The sequence below is a fragment of the Anomaloglossus baeobatrachus genome, chromosome 1 (genome assembly GCF_048569485.1).
Source record: "Anomaloglossus baeobatrachus isolate aAnoBae1 chromosome 1, aAnoBae1.hap1, whole genome shotgun sequence".
Lineage (NCBI taxonomy): Eukaryota > Metazoa > Chordata > Amphibia > Anura > Aromobatidae > Anomaloglossus > Anomaloglossus baeobatrachus.
The window spans coordinates 699,439,737-699,462,118 of record NC_134353.1 but is presented as its reverse complement, the minus strand read 5'-3'; the positions used below and the strand labels follow the sequence as shown (position 1 = coordinate 699,462,118).

Genomic DNA, 22,382 nt, shown 5'->3' with positions numbered 1-22,382 from the left:
GTGCCGCCACATGGGGCCATGTGCCAGCAATAGTGGGCTGTGTGCAGCCACATGGGGCCGTGTGCCGCCACATGGGGCCATGTGCCAGCAATAGTGGGCTGTGTGCAGCCACATGGGGCCGTGTGCAGCCACATGGGGCCATGTGCCAGCAATAGTGGGCCGTGTGCAGCCACATGAGGCCATGTGCCAGCAATAGTGGGCTGTGTGCAGCCACATGGGGCCGTGTGCAGCCACATGGGGCCGTGTGCAGCCACATGGGGCCATGTGCCAGCAATAGTGGGCCGTGTGCAGCCACATGAGGCCATGTGCCAGCAATAGTGGGCCATGTGCCGCCACATGGGGCCATGTGCCAGCAATAGTGGGCCGTGTGCAGCCACATGGGGCCGTGTGCAGCCACATGGGGCCGTGTGCAGCCACATGGGGCCGTGTGCAGCCACATGGGGCCGTGTGCCGCCACAGTGGGCCGTGTGCCGCCACAGTGGGCCGTGTGCCGCCACAGTGGGCCGTGTGCCGCCACAGTGGGCCGTGTGCCGCCACAGTGGGCCGTGTGCCAGCCACAGTGGGCCGTGTGCCAGCCACAGTGGGCTGTGTGCCAGCCATAGAGGATGTGTGCCAGGCATAGGGGACATGTGGCATCACTGGGCCATATCCAGATTCAGAGGGCTAATTTTAGGATGGGGGGGGCTATGAGGGACATATACCCTATATGATTTGTCAGACGGACACTGGCATTATAAGACGGACCCCATTTATTAAAAAATTCTCTATTCCTTCACCAAATTTGGGGGTGCGTCTTATAATCAGGTGCGTCTTATAAAGCGAAAAATACGGTATATTGCATTATTTCTACTGCTGTGCTCCTTTCCCGCATTTTTCCTCCACCTGTGTTGTGCAATATGTTATTAAATTTGCATTGATTAACCCCCGTGGTTCCGTGCAGTCCTTGTGTATCCCGTTACCTGCAGGTTATTACATTTGGCGTAGTCGGCAGGATACGCAGGCTGGTACGGAACAATGGACGGACAGGGGGGTGTCGCTGATGGGGGTGTTCTAATACAACCTGATGGGGGAATACCAGCAAGGCAGCTGTCCCTGGGGGCTATGCTGACCCATATACCAAAATTTACTGGCAGCAATGTACCTCTCCATGACTGGGCGCAGAGAGTGAGGGGCATGTTGAGAGTAGCAGGAGTGACTGCAGAAAATCAAGGGGAGATACTGTTGATTGCCCTTGAAGGCCATGCTCAAGAGACCATTTTATTGCGCCCTGAGAGTGAACGAAAGACGTTAGAGCAGGTGGTGAAGATTCTTGAGAGAGTGTATGGCGGGAAACCAGAACCAGGAGATTTACAGGCGCAACTGTTCTACAGGCTGCAGGGTGAAGAAGAAGGTCTGCCACAGTATGCAAATGCACTCCAGAGAATAATGAGACAAATGCTTACAGCAGAGCCAGAGCTAGCACAAACCCCCGGTTATGCTGACCGTACCCTACGAGATCAATTCCTCCGTGGGTTACATAACCCCAAGATCAAAGGTGCCCTCCGTGAACGGCTCAGGGTAGAAAAAAAACTAACTTTCCAGCAGATATTTGAAGAAGCAGTCTCCCGCGCACAAACTGAAAATTGCGACCCGCAGAACGCCTGGGGTGAAGTTTGTATGCATAAGGTAGTCCCGGGTGAGAAAAACCGAGAACCGAGCCAGCTTGAGGGTAAAGTGGATCAGTTACAAGAGACTGTTACTGCTCTACAAGAGTTGCTGAAGAATACGCAAGCCCCGGCGTCAGAAGTAGGAACTACAGCGCCGCGGCCAAATACCCGCACGCATACCTATCAAGAAGAGAGGGGACAGATCGAGCAGAGACGATCAAGACCCGCTGGAGACTACCAGTGTTGGAACTGTGGAAATCGGAACCATTTATTCCGACACTGTCCGGAGAGGAAGACGTCTCAAGAAAGACCGCCGTTAAACCAGTGCCTCCCTCCATGGATGGGCACATGGCGGGGAGACCAACTGAGCTTAGAGAAAACCAACGCCCTGAAGATATAGCAGCCTGCACGCCGACGATCACGGCCGAATTTGAAGGGAAAGAAGTAAGATGCCTGATGGATACTGGGTCCCAAGTGACCACCATGCCAGAACAGTTCTTCTACCAACATTTTGGACAAACTGTATCCATTGACAAAGGGGCACATATCAAACTGAGGGCTGCAAACAATCTTCCCATTCCGGTTGTAGGGGTCGTGTGGATGGACATACGTGCCTGTGGCCAGAACTTAGGCAAAAAAGGGATTGTGTTAACGAAGGGCCGGTACGACAGAGAGGTGCCAGCTATCGTTGGCATGAACGTCCTGAAAGAATTAGACCAGTTGCTCTTCAACAAGGGGGGCTGTGATTACTGGAAGACAACAGTTGTAACAGGCCCGCCCAAAAGGTCTTCCAACACCTTATCCGTGCCCGAGGACTGTGGAAGAATGGTGGGAGCCACTACCCGGTGGGGAGGGTTCGAGTCCCAAGACAGACAACAATTACTCTACCTCCAAATCGTGAGACAGTCCTCACCTTGCCAGTCGGGGCCCACCATACACTCGAGGGGATGGAGGTGTTGGTGGAGCCTTACCGTGGTGAAGAGAACGGAGACGAACCGTTGGTGGCTCGCACTTTAGCAACAGTAAGAAATGGAAGGGTCCCTTTCCGTTGCGTGAACACCGGTGAACAGGCCTACACCTTGACCTCGGGAGTTGTTCTGACCCATGTCTACCTGGCGCCTGAAGAGGTGGCGGCCGCAGAATCGATTGAATTGCAGCCCATGGCAGGGGAAGCCTGGACTTGGGCTGTTTCTATGGAAAGAAAAGAGAAACCCACTGATCAATGGAACAGTTGCGTCATCTTAGGGCAGATGGGAGTGGACCTGAGCCCCTTCGCTTCGGAGCAAGCCCAAGCCATAGAGGACTTTATTTGGGAGAATCAAGCCACGTTCTCCCGTCACGCAGAAGATTTTGGCTGTACTGACAAGATTCGGCACGAAATACCCACAGTAGATGCCCCACCGATCAGGGAAAGGTACAGACAAATACCCCCAAAGTACTACCAAGAGGTAAAAGAGCTTTTGGCACAGATGCTGAAGAGCGGGGTGGTAAGAGAAAGTCAGAGTCCATGGGCTGCCCCAATCGTGCTGGTCAAGAAAAAAGATGGGTCTACCCGCTTCTGTGTTGACTACCGCAAGCTTAATGGATGCACGGTTCGTGATTCCTACCCTCTGCCCCAGATAGAGGAGTCCCTGTCGGCGTTGGGAAAGGCACGTTACTTCTCCTCCCTCGATCTGGCCAGCGGATATTGGCAGGTCCCTGTGGCAGAGAAAGACAAGGCCAAGACCGCATTTATTGTACCCATGGGACTCTTAGAGTTCAATCGCATGCCGTTTGGACTAAATAATGCCCCAGGAACTTTTCAGCGCCTCATGAAAAGTTGCCTTGGAGACATGAACTTCGAGGCCACATTGATTTACCTGGACGACATAGTAGTGTATTCTGCAACCTTTGAGAAACATCTAGAAAACCTGGGCCAAGTGTTTCAGCGGTTACGGGCCCATGGGCTTAAACTAAAACCAAAAAAATGCCGGATCTTTCAGGAAGAGATTGAATATCTCGGACACAAGGTGTCAGAAGCCGGCGTACAGCCCTCCGATGGGAAAGTGAGAGCAGTGCTACAATGGCCCACACCCAGCACAGTGCGAGAGGTTCGAGCTTTCCTGGGGCTAGCCGGATATTACCGTCGCTTTATCAAAGATTTCGCGAAGGAGGCAGAACCTTTGCACAAATTGCTCCAAGGGACTGCGAAAGGACCAAAAGCACAGAAAATTTGCTGGGGACCAAGACAAGCAGAAGCCTTACACCGATTGAAAGAGGCCTTGGTTAGCGCCCCTGTGCTTGCCTATGCAGACTATAACCTCCCTTTTCGGTTGTATACAGACGCGAGCCTCTACGGCCTGGGTGCAGTACTGGGCCAGGTACAGAATGGTACTGAACGGGTGATTGCATATGGAAGTCGGACGTTGCGAGAAGCCGAGCGCAATCCCGAGAATTACAGTTCCTTTCGGCTGGAGTTACTGGCACTAGTATGGGCAATAACCGAAAGGTTCTCGAAATATCTCACGGGAGCCCAAATTGAAGTCTATACGGATAATAATCCCCTGGCTCACATCTCCACCGCCAAACTGGGAGCAATGGAACAGAGGTGGCTGGCACGACTCTCCAGATACAATTATCATGTGCAGTACCGCTCTAAGCATGAAAATCAGAATGCGGATGCCCTTTCTCGTGTTACCACCGAAGCCCCAGTGGGGGAGAGAGATGAACAGTTGGAGGAAGACGAAATTCCGGACTTCAGTAAATTCACGGCTCAAGTGGTAGAGGCTCGTATGCTGGAAATTACATCGGGCACGACATCACGCCTGCTTGGCCAAACCAGAGAGGAATCGGTGAAAATCCAGTCATCTGACCTAGAACTGCTTCAAGTGAAAGAGTGGGTGATCCAGAAGAGCAAGCCTAGAAAGGAAATACGGGCCACGCTGTCGCACGTGGCCCTCCAGATTCTCAGCCAGTGGGATAAGCTGTCGGTGCAAGAAGGGATGCTGTATCGGAAGGTGCACCTAGCTACAGAGTTGGAAGTACGGTGGCAAGTAGTGATACCCCAGAAGATGGCAGTACCACTGGCCCGAGAGGTGCATGAGAAGGGAGCCCATTTCGGACCGGACACGACTTACCAGTGGTTGCAAAGAATAGTATACTGTCCTCAGATGCTTCGGGCAGTAGAGAAGGCCTGTAAACTGTGCCGTTCCTGCGAGTTAAGTAAGGCTCCCCCACAGCAAGCACCAGTACAGACTATTGTAACCAAAGAGCTGTTGGAAGTACTCATGATCGATTATCTGAAGATTGGCCACTCCCACCGGGGCTATCAGTTCTGCCTTGTGATGACAGATCACTTCTCCAAATTTGCGGTGGTGACGCCCACCAGAGATCAGACAGCTGAATCAGCTGCTCGAGCCATTAGTGATGACTTTATCCGGGTGTACGGCTGCCCCAAAAGAATACATTCCGACCAAGGGGCTTGCTTTCAGGGCAGTGTCATGAGAGAGCTGCAAAGGATTTACGGAATGCAGAAGTCAAGGACTACGCCTTATCATCCGCAGGGCAACGGAGCCTGCGAGAGATTTAACCGGACCCTCCTACAAATGCTACGCACGTTGGAGGATGATCGTAAGAATCACTGGCCCGGCTATCTCGCAGAACTCGTGTGGGCGTACAATAATCGTGTCCACTCCACCACTGGGTACACCCCATACGTACTACTGTTTGGAAGAGCCGGAAGAGGCATTGAAGAGCTCAACCTGGCTCCCCCCGAGATCAGCAAAGGTCAGAGCGTAGGTTCCTGGGTTAACTGTCACCGTCGACGGCTGGAGACTATCCATCGAATTGTCACCAAGCGGCTGCAAGAAAAGACACACCCGCAGCGGAAACCTGTGTGTGAAGCCCCGTTCGTGCCAGGAGACCGAGTACTAGTTGCAGAGAAACACCCGAGACACAAGTTGAGTGAGCGCTGGAAAACGGAGCCGTACATTGTGATCAGAAGAATCTCTCCCCACGGATCAGTATACGAAGTGAGAGGCGAGCGAAGAGGCGACACCCTCATCCTGCATCGTAATATGCTGAGGCCCTGCTATTCAGAAGACAGGACCAGACAAAGTACCTCGGAGACGGTGCCCGTGCCCGTTCCTGTTACCGTCGAAGAAGAATGGTGGCGGGCCCCGACCAACCCAGCAGACTGGGAGAGGTCCACACCCCCATCCATTCAAGACACAGGTGCCACCCCTGCAGAGCAGGAGTCACCAATCGCCAGCGATGGGGACGAGAATACTGTACTCCCTGATACGGCACCGACGTCTGGTGACTTAGCCGTAGTACCACGCCGGACTGAGCGGGCTAACGCTGGTATTCCCCCTGATCGGTACTTGGCAGATGAACTTGTGTGTTCTGTCACTGGATCCTGTTTTAAGACATTGGCTCCCAAGCACCAGGTTGTGAAGCAGGGCAGGAGTTGCCACCGTGTGCCCCTGTGCAGAGGGCCTCAGGAGAGTATCGGCCGGGACGGCCGAGGTTACAGAGGGGGGGAAATGTAAGATCTGTTAACATTTACATATATAGGTTAGAAGACTGTGGACTTTTCCTTGTTATGCTGCCACCTACTGTCAAAACAAAGAACAGCGGGCACAAACCCCTGCTACTTGATTTACTTGGTACAGTCCTGAACAGGATGTGCAGAGGAGCTAGTTTTGTTTGGTAGCTGTTTTTTTATGCAGAGAAGTGTGTGTCCGGACGTGCGGAAGAAGGCAAGGCCGCATTCTGCCCTGTTGAACAAGGTCCAAGTACCTGAGTGTTGCGTGACATCTCCCCAAGACACAGATCCAAGAAAGGCTGGATGTGGAGCGAGGTGCCAGACAGCACGGGCAAATTACAGATCCGGGACAAAGACTGAACTTTAGAGGTGTCTGCCGGCAGAATACGGGCCCCAACAGTGACGAGGTACCCCACGCTGAAACCTGCAGTTAAGTGTGCACACTACTTTTAGTTAGGGACAGATAGGAAAAGACTCTGCACAGTGTTATACGAGTAAGATAACAAGGACTCTGCGTTTTTTTGTTTAATAAGGATTTCTGTGTTTTGCTTTTGGGAGTACAATCTGAGGCTTCCTATCCTTGACAAGCTATTCAAAGTAGTTGTATGTATATTGCATTATCTCTACTGCTGTGCTCCTTTCCCGCATGTTTCCTCCACCTGTGTTGTGCAATATGTTATTAAATTTGCATTGATTAACCCCCGTGGTTCCATGCAGTCCTTGCGTATCCCGTTACCTGCAGGTTATTACATTGGTATCCCTTGAGCATATGAATCCTCCTGTACTTCCTCCCCTTCCTCTTGTCCCATCCCTTGGCTCCGAATAGTGTTTAGCGTGTGCTCCAGCATGTAAATGACTGGAATTGTCATGCTGATAATGGCATTGTCAGCGCTAAACATATTCGTCGCCATGTCAAAACTGTGCAGAAGGGTGCATAGGTCCTTGAACTGAGACAACTCCAGCAGCATGATCTGCCCCACCTCTGCATCTCGTTGGCCCAGGCTATATGTCATAACATATTGCACTAGGGCTCGGCGGTGCTGCCACACTCGCTGTAACATGTGGAGAGTCGAATTCCAGCGTGTCGATACATCACATTTCAGGGGTTGAACCGGCAAGCCGAAAGACTTCTGGAGCGATGCAAGTCGGTCAGCTGCGGCGGTTGAACGGCGGAAGTGAGCAGAGAGTGACCGTGCCCTGTGCAGAAGCCCATCTAGGCCGGGATAGTGGGTTAAAAATTGCTGGACAACAAGGTTCAACACGTGAGCCATACAAGGAACGTGTGTCACCTTGCCCCTGTGAAGGGCCGCACCCAGGTTTGCAGCATTGTCGCTCACGGCCTTCCCTGGCTGCAGGTTGAGTGGAGACAACCATTTACGAAACTCGGACCGCAGAGCTGACCACAACTCATCCGCTGTGTGACTCTGATTTCCAAGACAATTCAAGGTAAAGACCGCCTGATGCCGTTGAGCTCTGCTACCAGCATAATAAGGAGATGTAGGAGATTCCTTGTGCGCAGTTACAATGCGGGTGGCCTGACCAGGCAGGCTTGGGGCGGAGGTGCAGGACCCAGACGAGGTTGAGGAGGCAGAAGCAGTGGAGGAACTTCGACATACAGAGGATTGACGCACAAGTCTTGGGGACGGCAAGACTTGTTCAGCAGACCCTTCTCCATCTATCACCATAGTTACCCAGTGCCCAGTCAGCGACATGTAACGCCCCTGTCCATGCTTACTGGTCCAAGTATCGGTGGTGAAATGCACCCGGTCCCATACACAGTTTCTCAAGGAAGTGGTGATGTTGTGTGCGACATGCTGGTGTAGCGCAAGCACACCTTTCTTGGAGAAGTAGTGGCGAGTGGGCATCTGGTACTGGGGCACTGCGATGGACATAAGGTCTCGAAAATCCTGTGTGTCCACCAGGCGGAAAGGCAGCATTTCGGTAGCCAAGAGCTTACAGAGGGATAAAGTCAACCTCTTAGCTTTGTCATGGCTCGGAGGAAATGGCCTTTTATTTGTCCACATTTGAGGGATAGAGATCTGGCTGCTGTGTGGAGACACAGGATGCACAGTCTGTTCCCACTTCACCAGAGGCTCAGGCCTGACAGCTACTTTGACTTCTTAAAGCCATGCTCCATGGACACCTTCCCAGGCTAATCCTGTAACATATCTGATCCTCTACTCTAGCCCTGGATCTCACCTCCCCCTTACTCTGGAGCCTGGCACACCAATTCTCAGAACCCTGGCTGCTCAGTGAGCTACTATCAATATACCCTATACAGACCTATACTGCGCTAGGATTATATATACCACCTGAGACAACCTACTCTGTAGGCGGTTCTTTATTAAACCACATAGAGATCATTGGTTTACCACAAGTACTGAGTAGAGTTGAGCGCGGTTCGCAGTTCTCCAGTTCAAGTGATTTTGGGGGGTGTTCTAGATCGAACTAGAACTCGAGCTTTTTGCTAAAAGCTCGACAGTTCGAGTTACGTTCGAGAACAGTTCTAGCAGCAAAAGCGTGGCTTTTTACAGCTACAGTGTGCAGGGAGCCATCGCTGGCAGCCTGCGGTAAGCTGGTAACCAAGATAAACATTGGGTATCCAAGCAAAGCGCTTAGGTTAGTAACCCGATATTTATCTTAGTTACGTGTGCAGGGAGCCGACACTTCCCCGCTCAGCTCGCTCCGCCCCCTCCTGCACGCGGCATGTACATGTACACACACACACACTCACCTGTCCCCAGTCATGCAGTCCACGACACTGACGTCCTCAGCGCCATGGCCCCGCTAGGCTCCACCCACTTCGCACTCCGCCGCCAGCACACATGGCCCCGCTAGGCTCCGCCCACCTGGCACTTGGCACGCATGGCCCCGCTAGGCTCCGCCCACCTGGCACTTGGCACACATGGCCCCGCTAAGCTCTGCCCACCTGGCACTCGGCACACATGGCCCCGCTAGGCTCCGCCCACCTGGCACTCGGCACACATGGCCCCGCTAGGCTCCGCCCACCTGGCACTCGGCACACATGGCCCCGCTAGACTCCGCCCACCTGGCACTCGGCACACATGGCCCCGCTAGGCTCTGCCCACCTGGCACTCGGCACACATGGCCCAGCTAGGCTCCGCCCACCTGGCACTCGGCACACATGGCCCCGCTAGGCTCCGCCCACATGGCACTCGGCACACATGCCCCCGCTAGGCTCCTCCCAGCTGGCACTCGGCACACATGGCCCCCGCTAGGCTCCGCCCAGCTGGCACTCTGCATACATAGCCCCCGCTAGGCTCCGCCCACCTGGTACTCTGCACACATGGCCCCACTAGGCTCCGCCCACCTCTCACTCGGCACACATGGCCCCGCTCGGCTTACCTGCGGTGATGAAGTCCCGCCCTCCCGACCTCAGCGCTGTCACTGTACTCCATGGCCACCGCTTGTCACATCACCTTCTCTCGCTTCCGACCCGAGACTGACTAGCGGTGACATCACGGGCCGCTCGCGATACTTGGCTGTGAAGGTCATTGAAGTCAGTGACAGGTGCTATCAGCAGTGCAGGAGATCAGCGCAGGTAATGTACCTCGCTGACAGCAGCACTTGTCATCCCCTGCAGTGACCTGGGCTGACCTATTGATGTTAGCTCAGGTCACTGCATTGCTCTCCCAGCCAATGGGGAACATCCTGCATTTCATTGACTGGGACAGTGGGGATCGTCATGGGAACCCCTTGGATTACAGCAGACCTGGATTTGTTTTCTTTCTAATAAATTGGTGAAAGAGGGAATGTGTTGGGGAGTGTTTTTTCAAATGTGTTTGTCGTCTATTTTTTTTATTACTCACTGGGTTGGTGATGTCGGGTATCTGATACATGCGTGACATCACTAACCCCAGGGCTTGCTGCCAGGTGACATTACACATCTGGTATTAACCCCATATATTACCCTGTTTGCCCCCGCACCAGGGCACAGGATGAGCTGGGGCGAAGCGCCAGGATTGGCGCATCTAATGGATGCGCCACTTCTGGGGCGGCTGCGGCCTGCTATTTTTAGGCTGGGGAGAGTCTAATAACCATGGACCTCCCTAGTCTGAGAATATCAGACCCCAACTGTCCGCTTTACTTTGACTGGTGATCCAATTTTGGGGGGACCCCCACGTGTTTTTTTTTTCAATTATTTATTTAATTTAAAATAACAGCGTCGGGTGCCCTCAACTTTGGATTACCAGCCAAGGTGAAGCTGCCAGCTGTGGTCTGCAGGCTGCAGCCGTCTGCTTTACCCTAAGCTGGCTACAAAAATAGGGGGAACCCCACGTAATTTTTTTTCATTTTTTTTGGCTAAATACAAGGCTAAGCACCTCTTAGTGCCACATGAAAGGCACCAAAGGGTGCAAAATTACAAAATGCAGGAGAGTGGTACATCATATCAGTCGTTTCTGTCATTATAATGGCAGAAAGACACATAAAGTGTACAAGCACAAGAAAATCACCAGAGCGCTATGAAGTGTACAAGCACAAGAAAATCACCAGAGCGCTATGAAGTGTACAAGCACAAGAAAATCACCAGAGCGCTATGAAGGGTACAAGCACAAGAAAATCACCAGAGCGCTCTACGCTGTGAAAAGCAGTAGAAAATGGCACTGGAGTGAACATGTGACCGCCTCATGTAGGTTGAAGCTATGGATCTGTACCGCCCTGGGGGCTCGGCTGCTCTCCGCCGAGCCGCTCGGATCCGGGCCCGGGTTGTCGCTGGCTCGAGCGCCTCCGGACCAGGGGCCACGTCGCTCTGGAAACGGGGGGGTTGGTTGTTTGGTTTGGGGTGGACCGATTTCACGGTCGGAGCCGCGGTGACCGGTAACAGTTTGTGACGCCAGCCACGGGTCGTGGTGAGGTGATGGGCACCACCGCTGCGGTGAGGGTGCGGGGGCTTGTCCGGGATCGGTGGTGGGTCGCAGCTAGGTGTTGACCCCTCCGTGGGTAGGGGGTTTGTTGGTCCCGGGGCCAGGAGCGGGGGGGTTGTCAATGGTAAACCAAGTTCGGTGTAGATCGGTGCCCGCAGCCGGCTGCGTGTGTCCCCAGTCAGGTTGGTGATATCGCCTTTCTCCTGCACCTTTAAATTTGCTATAGTGACTCCTATGCTTCAGCAATGGTAGTCCGCTCCCCGGCTTTTGGGTACCGGAGGAGTCCTTTTGCCCGCAGGCGCTGGCTCTTTGGATCTCTGGCCCTTGGCAGTGGCTCTTATCAGGAATCGGTGGGCTGTTGCCGTCTATCGGGACTTTGGGTGGGAATGAACCTCTGAGGTCCAGACCGCAATCAGTAGATTTGTCTGAGCCCGGTTGCTTCTGGGCTAGAACGGGGTCTGAGTACACTGCCTGGTGCTCCGGTTGACTTGTTAGCTCCCCGATTCGGGATCGAAGGGTCACCACCCTCTTCTCGATCCCTACGGTTCCGCAGTTCAGTCCCTGACCGGACTCCTGCAGACGGCCACCACCGTCTGCCTGCCTGACCGTTCCAAGGGCTCCTAGGCTCCGTCCTAGGCCCCTGACTCTCAGCTCGCCACTTTTACTCCTCTCACTACTCCTCTCCCCACTCGACTCACTTGTCCTTTCCCTGCCTCAGGCCAGCAGACTCCTCACAGGGCATGCCTATCCGCCTGGCTCTGCCCACCTGGTGTGCCTTGCTAGACCTGAGGGAGGCGATCAGGACTTTTTGGCTGCGGGTGCCTCACTGGGGTGGGGGTGTGTGTGGTGTTGTGTGTTGTTACCTGTGACCCCTGGGGGTCCAGGGCATCACAGATCCTGGGTAAATGTATGTATTTTCCCTCCTTCAGTTTTTTTGCAGTACGCAAACAAACGGAAGGCACACGGATGACATACGGACTGTATATGGAACAGAAACTGATGCCACACGGATGCACCCATAAAAAAAACTAACCGTTTTTTGCGGACCGCAAAAACAGATCGGTTGTGTGATTGTAGCCTTATTCTGATCTGCCGTTTATAAACAGCATAATTAATACAAAGGACCGGCACTCCAAATCTTCTGAAATATTTTTGTAGTTTATTCCATCATAATCATAATATACAGGCGTAAATTACGCGTTTCGGCTAATAGTGAGCCTTGAAGGATTGTGTGCCGCCTGGAACTTCTGTTTCTGTTTATAAACAGCAGGCAGAAATAAGTGAATAGCGCCCCCAGCGTCAGAAAATCTCCGGGGTTTCAGGGGGTAGCTGAGACCCTGGAGATCATGATTAAGGCCGGTTTTTCCGGTCCCCGCTCACGTGATCACCGGTATACACCATATACCGATGATCACGTTACAGTAAATGACAGCGTCGGTGAAAAATTATTTATCTCCCATCTGGCATGAACAAACAAGATAAATCTCCTCCCCGGTCCCCCGGTGTCGCCAAAGTGCCCCCCCTGACCCCCTCCAGGAAATCCAAGATGGCCGCGCGCACAGCAGCGCGCTGGCCGAATTCACCCTACTCCTCTGATTTCTGTCGCATGTGCCATGACACATGCGACAGAAAACTCCTCCCCAGGCCCTGCCAGGTCACTCCCTATAACCCCACCGGTGTTCCTCGGTGTCCCACGGTACCTGTGCAGCGTTGATCCCCCGCGGCCCTCTCCTTCACAATAGACACTGTCGCATGCACAGAGCGGCCGTCAGCTCAGCTTCCTGTGTTTCAGACACAGTGAGTGGTGGTTATGCATCTGTAAGCTAAATGGGAGGCACGGCGGCTCAGTTGCTAGCACTGCAGGCTTGCAGCGCTGAGGTCCTGGGTTCAATTCCCACCCAGGACACCATCTGCAAGAAGTTTGTATGTTCTCCCAGTGTTTGCGTGGGTTTACTCTGGGTACTCTGGTTTCCTCCCACACTCCAAAGACATACAGATAGGGAATTTAGATTGGGAACACTGTTCCCATTGGTCCTCACAATGTATGCAAAGCGCTATGGAATTAATAGCTCTATATAAATGAATAAATTATTATTATTACTGCAATGCCCTGCTCATGAGGTAAGGAACATAGTTGATCAGGAGAGCGCATACTACATTTCCAAATGGAGGTATTTGATTTTATAGTTGCCCTGCTGAACGACTACCAAACATGAGAGTCCGTTATACGCCACAAGAAAACACATCTAAATAGCGAGCTCTGTTGTTTAGTATTCATTCAGCTGGATAACTGGACTTAAAGGGGTATTCCATCTCCAGATTCATTGCACCCACACTCCTCACATGGAGGGTCTGCACTCCTAGAAAATGGGGGATACGTTCCCTGAGCGTCTCCCCTCATATTCTAGACGGTCGTCGTGGGTCCCCCTTATTTTTTTTCTTACAATAAATTGGTGAAAGAGGGAATGTTTTGGGGAGTGTTTTTTCAAATAAATTTTTTTTGTCGATTTTTTTTTGTTAGTACTGACAGTTTATGATGTCGGGTATCTGATAGATGCCATGGCATCACAAACTTCTGGGCTTGATGTCAGGTGACTTTACAGCTAGTATCAACCCCATTCCCATTTATTAACCAGTTTGCCACTGCACCAGGGCACGGGATGAGCTGGGGTGAAGCGCCAGGATTGGCGCATCTAGTGGATGCGCCACGTCTGGAGTTCCTGCGGCCTGCTATTTTAGGCTGTGAAGGCTCAATAACTATGGACCTTCCCACCCTGAGAATACCAGACCACAGCTGTCCGCTTTACCTTGGCTGGTGATCCAATTTGGGGGGGGACCTTACTTTTTTTTTGTAATTAGTAATATTTATAAAATAATTATAAAAAAGAGCCTGGGGTAACCTCCACATTGGATTCCCAACCACGGCAAAGCTGCCAGCTGTGGTTTTCAGGCTATAGCCGTCTGCTTTACCGTAGCTGGCTATCAAAAATGGGGGGACCCAACGTCATTTTTTTTTTAACTATTTTTTAAATAGAAAAAATTAATGGGCTTCCCTGTATTTTGATTGCCAGCCAAGGTAACGCCAGGCAGATGGGGGTGGCAACCCATAGCTGTCTGCTTTATCTACACTGAGAATCAAAAATACCGCGGAGCGCTACGTCATTTTTTTAAAGATTTATTTTTACAGCACTGTCATGTCAGGCAATCAAAATACAGGGAAGCCCTTTTTGTTTTTAGTTATTTAAATAAATAATTAAAAAAAAAATAGATGGGCTCCCGCTGTATTTTTTGTATTGCTAGCTAAGGGTAATCCAAGCAGCTTCTGGCTGCTAACCCCCACTGCTTGGTGTTACCTTCACTGGCAATGGAAAATCCAGAGAAGCATTTTTAGTTTTTTTGCCAAAAAACTACAAAAAAAATGACGTGCGCTTCGCCATATTTTTGTATGCTAGCCAGGTACAGCAGGCAGTTACGGGCTGCCCCCAACCTCCAGCTGCCTATTTGTACCCGGCTGGGAACTACAAATATAGGGAAGCCCTTTTTTTTACTTAATTTCTGAATTTTATGAAACAATTAAAAAAACAAAAAAAAAAAACAAAACACGATGTAGGCTTCGCCCCATTTTTGTGTCCAGCCGGGTACAACTAGGCAGCTGGGGATTGGAATCCACAGCACAGGTTAGCCCGAGGTTACTGGGCCCCTCTGCTGCGAATTGCAGTCCGCAGCCGCCCCAGAAAATGGCGCTCTCAAAGAAGCGCCATCATCTGGCGCTGTATCCAACTCTTCCAGCAGCACTGAAGCCGGGTGGCTTGCTGGGTAATCATGAGTTAATACTGGCTTTGTTTTACTAGCTAGTATTAAGTCAGAGATTCTTAATGTCAGGCACGTTTGACCCGGCCATTAAGAATCTCCAATAAAGGGTTAAAAAAAACCCCAAAACACCACACTGAGAAAAAATACTTTAATAGAAATAAATACACAGACACATCTTTATTACCCCCTCTCAGCCCTCCACGATCCTGCTCTTCTGTCTGCTTTCTCCTTCAACACATGCAGCTCTGTCTGCTCCATCAGACAGCACAGCTGCATGGGGGAAGACGCTGTGCTCCGTGCAGAAATCACTCTGTGAGAGTGACCACAGGCTCCCGGCTGTAAGCGGTGGCACGGGTTGCCATAGCAATGCTGCTCCGATTACGTGATTCCGGTGCCGCTGCGTGCTAGTAGCGGGACATCACTGTCACCGCTACCAAGCGCATTGCTATGGCAACGGTGATCTCCGTTATTGACCGGCTGTGTCAGCTGTGTCAGCCAGTCAGGAGCCGGCTTCTGCGGACGCTGGTAACTACGGTAAACATCGGGTAACCAAGAAGCCCTTTCCTTGGTTACCCGATGTTTACCTTCGTTACCAGCGTCCGCCGCTCTCACGCTGTCAGTGCCGGCTCCCTGCTCCCTGCACACATAGCCAGACTACACATCGGGTTAAATTAACCCGATGTGTTCTCTGGCTAGGAGTGCAGGGAGCCAGCGCTAAGCGGTATGCGCTGGTAACCAAGGTAAATATCGGGTTGGTTACCCGATATTTACCTTAGTTACTAGGCGCAGCATCGCTTCCACGCGTGCTGCTGGCTGGGGGCTGGTCACTGGTGAGATCTGCCTGTTTGACAGCTCACAAGCAACCCGTGAAGCGACGTCATAGTCATGTGACCAGTCTGTAGCCAATGAGATAATAAACACGTGACTGGTCACATGGCTATTTTGACGTCACGATAGGTCCTGCATCACTGCTGGTTACCAGTAGGACGCAGCGATTACCGATGGAAAAGCTGCGGGAGACAGAGTGCAGGATGCATCCCGGGGACAGGTAAGTGTTATGCCAATGTTTATTAACTGTATGTGTACATTTATAATGCGTTTTTATGTGTTTGTGATTGCCTCCCATTGTTTCCTATGGGTTTGAGTGGTTCGCCGAACCGAACTCGAACCAGACCTCGGTTTGTCGAACCAAGCTTGAGCCGAACCGCGACCGGTTCGCTCATCTCTAGTGCTGAGACCATTTGAGCCTTTCCTTACTAAGAACCATACTACATATCTACTACAAGAATTGTACTCACCATGTTTTGACTCATATACAGTCTACGGCTACTCATATCTTAGTGCAGGTGGAAAAGCACATTTATATACTTGATATCTCTACCTGTTAGTGATTCCTGCCCATCTTAGTCTGTCCGACCCGAGGAAGGGCCTTTGGCCGAAATGTTGTTACCTGGCGGACTTTGTTTTTGTACAGCACTTTTTCACTTTTGCACATTAAATAAAAGAAAAGGATTCGAAATCAACTACCTGTGTCCATTACACCTTTATTTTTGGGAAATATACAGTGTGCCGGAGTTATTCTTCTCTATCTAGCTCTTTTTTTCCTTCCTGAGCACCTGTGGAAGGTGATGTGAGGTCTTTTCTTGTATCATTGAGAGAGCTGTACACAAGCAAATGTTTCCCCTTCTAAACCAACTGACGACCTACCAAGCAAACTGACTGTTGCGGTTAGTGGTGGAAGGTCTGCGTGTAAAATCAGTTGTGACAGCTGTCCCCACAGTCCTAAAAGATGAATAGCGCGCGGAGGAACTTGAAGGGGCAGACGGTGTTTGGCCCGCTCCGCTATGCTGCATTAAAGCACGGTGAGCTTCCCACTGGGACTTATGCTTGTTATTCATGTGACGATTCATGGAAGAAGTTGTCAAACTGGTGAGTTTTTGGCTTCTACTTATAGATTGGCGACAAATTTTACAGATCACATGATTTGGGAGATCCTTTGCAAGGTCAAAAAAGGACCAGGCTAGGCAAGGCTTAGAGGCCATGCGACCTGCAGAGCCACCGCGACTTGTGCTCAGAGGCAGAGTTGTGGCTGAGGATGCTGTTGTAGACGTGCTTCCAGTACTCCAACTCTGTCCAGGAAGGCGCAAGATAACTTCGTCGTCGGTTGCATCCTCCTCCACCGCCTCTAGTGACCTCCTCGAGTGCCTGACTGTGGGTTGACAGTAAGTAGGATCTAGAACTTCATCATCAAGCGTTGTGTTTGCACTCCCCTCGCCCTCAGACCTAACCTCGTCCTGCCCTGACTGAATAGTTAAGTTGTCATCCCAATCAGGTATCTGCATCTCATCGTCATCAGTATGTTCCTCATTGTCTCCATCAACAGGTGTTACAGTTTGGGAATGAGGGTGTACATTATGCTCAGAAACTTGGTCATCAGGGCCAGAATCTGAGTCACAAAGCTTCTGGGCATCACTGCAGACCATTTCCTGGTCTGTACTCACTGTAGCTTGGGAGCAGACCTCTGATTCCCAGGCTATAGTGTGACTGAACAGCTCTGCAGGCTCAGCCATCTCTGTTACACCATACAGAGCAGGGTGGGTGGAGACTTGAGAGCTGGGAGAAAGCAAGTGTGATTGGGATGACAACTCAGAGGACTGTTGTTTTTTGGATGTTGAAGTTGAGGTGGAGGAGAGGGCACTTGTTGGAGCACTTGAGATCCATTCAAGAATGTTCTTTTTTTGTGCATCATCTACCTTTGTTACAGTTGTTCGGGTCCGTAAGAAAGGGAGCACATCGGATTGTCCACGTAAAGTAGTAGACATCTTACTTTTGCTGGAAGATGGCCTATCTTCAGCAGATGTTACTGTAGATTTCCCACCTATTCCACAGACACAAACTTTTTTTCCTTTTCCAACACGCCTGTTCCCTTTTCCACCAGCATCTGTCCTTTTGCCACTCATTTTGCTAGCGACAAGATTGGCCACTTAAAATGTGGATGCAAAAATTGAGAGGTGGTGTAGATTGCAGAGGTGGTCTAGCTTTATTGACAGCTGAAGAACCAACACTGACTATCCCAGACAATTTTAGTATGCCCCTAACAGTGGCAGCACAGTTTGCAATTAGAATTGCGTATCAAAAATGGACAGGTGTGTACAATGCAGAGGTGGTCTAGCTTTATAGACAGCTGAAGAACCAACACTGACTATCACAGACAATTTGTGTATGCCCCTAACAGTGGCAGCACAGTTTGCAAATAAAATAGTGTGGCAAAAGTGTGCAGGTGGGTACAGTGCCGGGTTCTGTGGGTCAGTGGACAGGAAAGGAAAACTAAGTTAGTATTCCAGACACTTTTAGGGTGGCAGAAAAAGTGTCAGCTCTTTGGGCAAATAAAATAGCGTGGCAAAACTGGGCAGGTGGGTAACAGTGCCGGGTTCTGTGGGTACTAGGACAGGAAAGGAAGCTTCACTTTCTATCCCTCCTAATGATGAAATGCAGCAAGGAATTCCCTGAGCTGAGGTACATAGACGCTGTTATCTAAAGCTGTACACAGCGTTTGCACGGACCTGCCTAGCAGCTATGGTTATGAACGCCTGGAAATCAGCCCTGAAAAGGGCTGAAATAACAAGCAGTCCCTAATCCATACAGCGCTGTGTAGCTTGCACTATGTCTATAGCACACACAGCAGGATCGGCGGCAGCAGCGTGAGCGGTGACTGTCACCCACACGCAGAAGGCAGATAATGGCAGCGACAGGGGAAATGGCTGTATTTTATAAGGCAAGGACATGTGACATTCACAGCCTATGACACATGTTCTTGCTTGTCTGGCAAAAATCCACTTAGTTGTGTTTGTGATTGGCTGACATCCTGGCCCGCCCCATTGTACTCGCGCTTAGGGAAAAAAAAATGGCGATCGGCATTCTCTCAGCACCACAGATCTAAACCGCGTCCCCCCCCGCACACTATATGCTGAAATTTGATAATAGCGTGAATCACAGTGACTCACACTATTACAGTGAAAATCCAGCTAGTAACTAGCTAGGCTTTTTACTGATCGAACCGTTATCGAACATAACTCGAGCTATCGAGCTTTTAGCAAAAAGCTTGCGTTCGTGTTCGATCTCGAGCACCCCCAAAAATCATTCGAACATGAAATTGGCGAACCTCGAACATAGAACATCGCTCAACTCTAATTATAAGCATGGTAATCTTGAGGTCCATGGTATAAAGCACATAACATTCAACATATAACATACTTAAATAAAAAAAAAAAAAACATAACTAAAAGGACTGAAGGAGGCAATAGAGTAAAAGAGAATGTGGAGGAGGTGAGTTGACAATGCAAGGCATGAAGGATGAACAGGGGGATGTAAGCATCCAAATTGAGAAGGAATATGGATGGGGATGGCCTCTACCTAGTACAATAATTTGAACAACAAGGTAATTTTAAGGATGTTATTTTTCCAAACCAAGAGAACTTTCCAGATCTAGGAGTCCAAATCATACAACATCAGGAGAAAATTTGAGGGTTTTTACCTATCATAGTCAGCATTTACTTTTTCAGTAATTTGTTCTGTAGTTGCTCTTCTGTATGGCAGGAGCAGACAGGCAGCCTTTGATTTTCAGGTGCATCAATGAGCTTTGTGTGCCCATGTCCTTGTCACCAGATCACAAGTTGTTCTTCACTGGCCAACTTTATTAGCTCCTTACTGCTACATATGGTAGTGAGAACACAGCATAAGACACATGCCATTTTGAAGATGCCCCTATTGACAGGTGCCATTGTAATAAGAAAATCAATATTACTCCCTTGTTCTATTGTTGTATTTTTGTTATAGCTGATCGATTGATACATGCTTTATGTATAGTTATTAAAACCCACTGGATTGGTTTGCATGGTTGCATCCTATTTTTACATCATGGTTAGATACTATATAAAATGTTAACCTTTTCACCTTTAACAAGGTGTTTATGTTGTATATCTCATTGTAGATAGGATACTTAGGCCTCTGATTCATAAAAGTGATTATGCCGGAGTTCTGGCAAAAAAAATTTCAACATTTTTGAGTAATGCTGAGTGGAGGAAAAATGTAATGACTTTTGGTATTTTCACACCAGTTTCAGAATAGGACGGGGGTGAGTGGACATGTGCGCTGCCCTGGCAAAACCAGGGTGTCACAGAGGTCTGCATCCATGTTTTTGGTGCAGATCTTACACTCCCTTGGGGAGTTTCCCACACACAGAAACACACCATCCAATCAGGTCCCACTCACCCCCTCCCCAGGAAAAGGGAGCGGAGGGAGGAGATTAGAAAGAGCATAGCAGAGTTTAGTTTTCAGTCAGTCTGCAGGAGGAGAGAAGTCTGGAAGCAGCCCCTGTGTGGGGCTGGGGAAAGTGGTAGTCAGGGCCTCAGGAATAGGCCAGCTGCTTGTGGGACCCGAAGTGGACCGGGAGACGGTAGTGGGCCCCCCTGGTGCCAGCTGTCGGGACCCAGTCCGGACCAGTGTGCAAAGCAGACGCAGACCTCGGGCAGGAAAAGAGTACATGAATTACACACACGGGTGTGGGACCCATCCTCACAGCAGCCGGCCGTGGGCACCAGTTACCAGCAACTTGGTTAATTCCTGAACTCGTGTCAGTTATTGCTTTATACTGTGAGTACTCCTGCACCACCTGGTCCAAGCCGAAGACTGTACCCGTCACTCCCCAAGCCACTACTCCCAATTGGGCCCTGGGACTACAACTCTCCTACCCGTGGAGGGGATCCCACTTTGCTGCCCCATACCATCAGTCCTGGACACGGTCCCCAGAGGCAGCGGCGGTGCCACAACCTTATCACCGCAACCCACAGGTGGCGTCATGGACAATTCCCCCTACCTGATCCCCTTTTTATTGTGGAGCCTGGGATCACAGACCGGGTCACGCCACCGGGATACCTGCAGAAGTGACCCCTTGGCCCAGATCTGAGTACCCCCCTATCTCTGGGCAACACAGACACAGAGCATTAATTTGTGGCTTACCTTGCAAGAAATATTTACTACTAACTGGATTATTTTGTTGTGAGGTGCACGTAAGTTTTCAGACGAGCCTTATCTATTAATAAGCACTCACCTCTTAATGAAATCAGACACCCCTGACTCCAATATGGATTCTCATCGAGACTGGCATGCACATTGCCATTCTTGATGAATCAAGGCTTTCATGCAAATACTTTTTAATTCTGATCTGAAGCTTAGTTTTTCCTCAAACAACTCCTGCTTTTCAGGACTAGCACAGAAGAAAACTGTCTTTATATGTTAACTTTCACATTCTACCAGTGCCAACTTTGAAGTCTAAATTACTAAATTATCCATGCACGGAAACAATGAGGACAGGTTTGTGAAAACTGATGATGACTCTGATGTACACTGTTCTGTAAATATACAGAAATAGTTTATGTTTCACAATATCTAGTATAAATCAAATTCAGGTCTTTTCAGTTCACCTTTTTGTGATAACTCAGTGCTGTTCCCAAACATGTCCTCTGTGGCATTAACCGGGGCAGTTTCGCGAGCATTTATCACCTCAGCCTTTCCTGAAAGAAAAACAAAATGAGAAAGTTAATTGTATATATATAAAATGACAACAGGCAACCTGACACTATCCAAGGGAGAAAGGGAATGATGATACTCAGTTGTTGACTTATTTCCAGGATGAATAACAGAAAGACAGCACAAGAGTTTTGAGAAAATGTGATGAACACTACTACAACTTTATAGCACTTTGGCACTAATTCATCAAAGCTTTTACAACAGAAAATTAGACTAAAAATCTTTGAAAATTCACAAAATGTTTGCATAACTCAGAGTTGTGCAAAAATGTGCTACTTTTGGTGTTTTCACAAAATTGGCAAAGCTTGGGGGTAAAACTCAGGCATGACACCAGAGCTTGTCTAATTTATGACAAGCTGTGGCACTCATCACTCCAGAAATCTTACTCAAGTCCTTGGAGTAGGTTTTGTGGCAAGGCACACAGTGGCATGCCACTCATCAGATGCTCCTGATTCATTAAGAGTGTGCACCTCTTCACGAATCAAGAGCTTCTGACTCCAACAAAGCCTCTCATTAAGATTGATCTTGATGAATTGGGACTTATGTTTTACCATATCTACCCGATTTACCATAATCTTTGCACCTTTTTCTCTGGAGTAAAATTAGCTCTAAGGCCAGCGTCACACGGGATGATATATCGTGCGATCGCATGAGCGATCGCATGAGCGATCGCACCCGCCCCCGTCGTTTGTGTGTCACGGGCAATTCGTTGACCATGGCGCACAATGTCGTCAACCCCCGTCACACGTACTTACCTCCCGAACGACCTCGCTGTGGGCGGCGAACATACTCTTCCTGAAGGGGGAGGGATGTTCGGCGTCACAGCGACGTCACACAGCGGCCGCCCAATAGAAATGGAGGGGCGGAGATGAGCGGGACATAAGATCCCGCCCACCTCCTTCCTCCCGCATTGCCGGCGGGACG

General features: G+C 50.1%; 1 protein-coding gene across 1 annotated transcript in view; it reads right to left on the bottom strand.

Annotated features, from left to right (window-relative positions):
• The window catches only part of GGT1 (gamma-glutamyltransferase 1), a 259,711-nt gene that overhangs the window by 82,832 nt on the left and 154,497 nt on the right, over nt 1-22,382 (bottom strand). Inside the window, exon 4 of the mRNA XM_075320874.1 lies at nt 21,353-21,442. Within this exon, the coding sequence (XP_075176989.1) occupies nt 21,353-21,442 (90 nt within the window). The remainder of the gene's footprint in view (nt 1-21,352; nt 21,443-22,382) is intronic.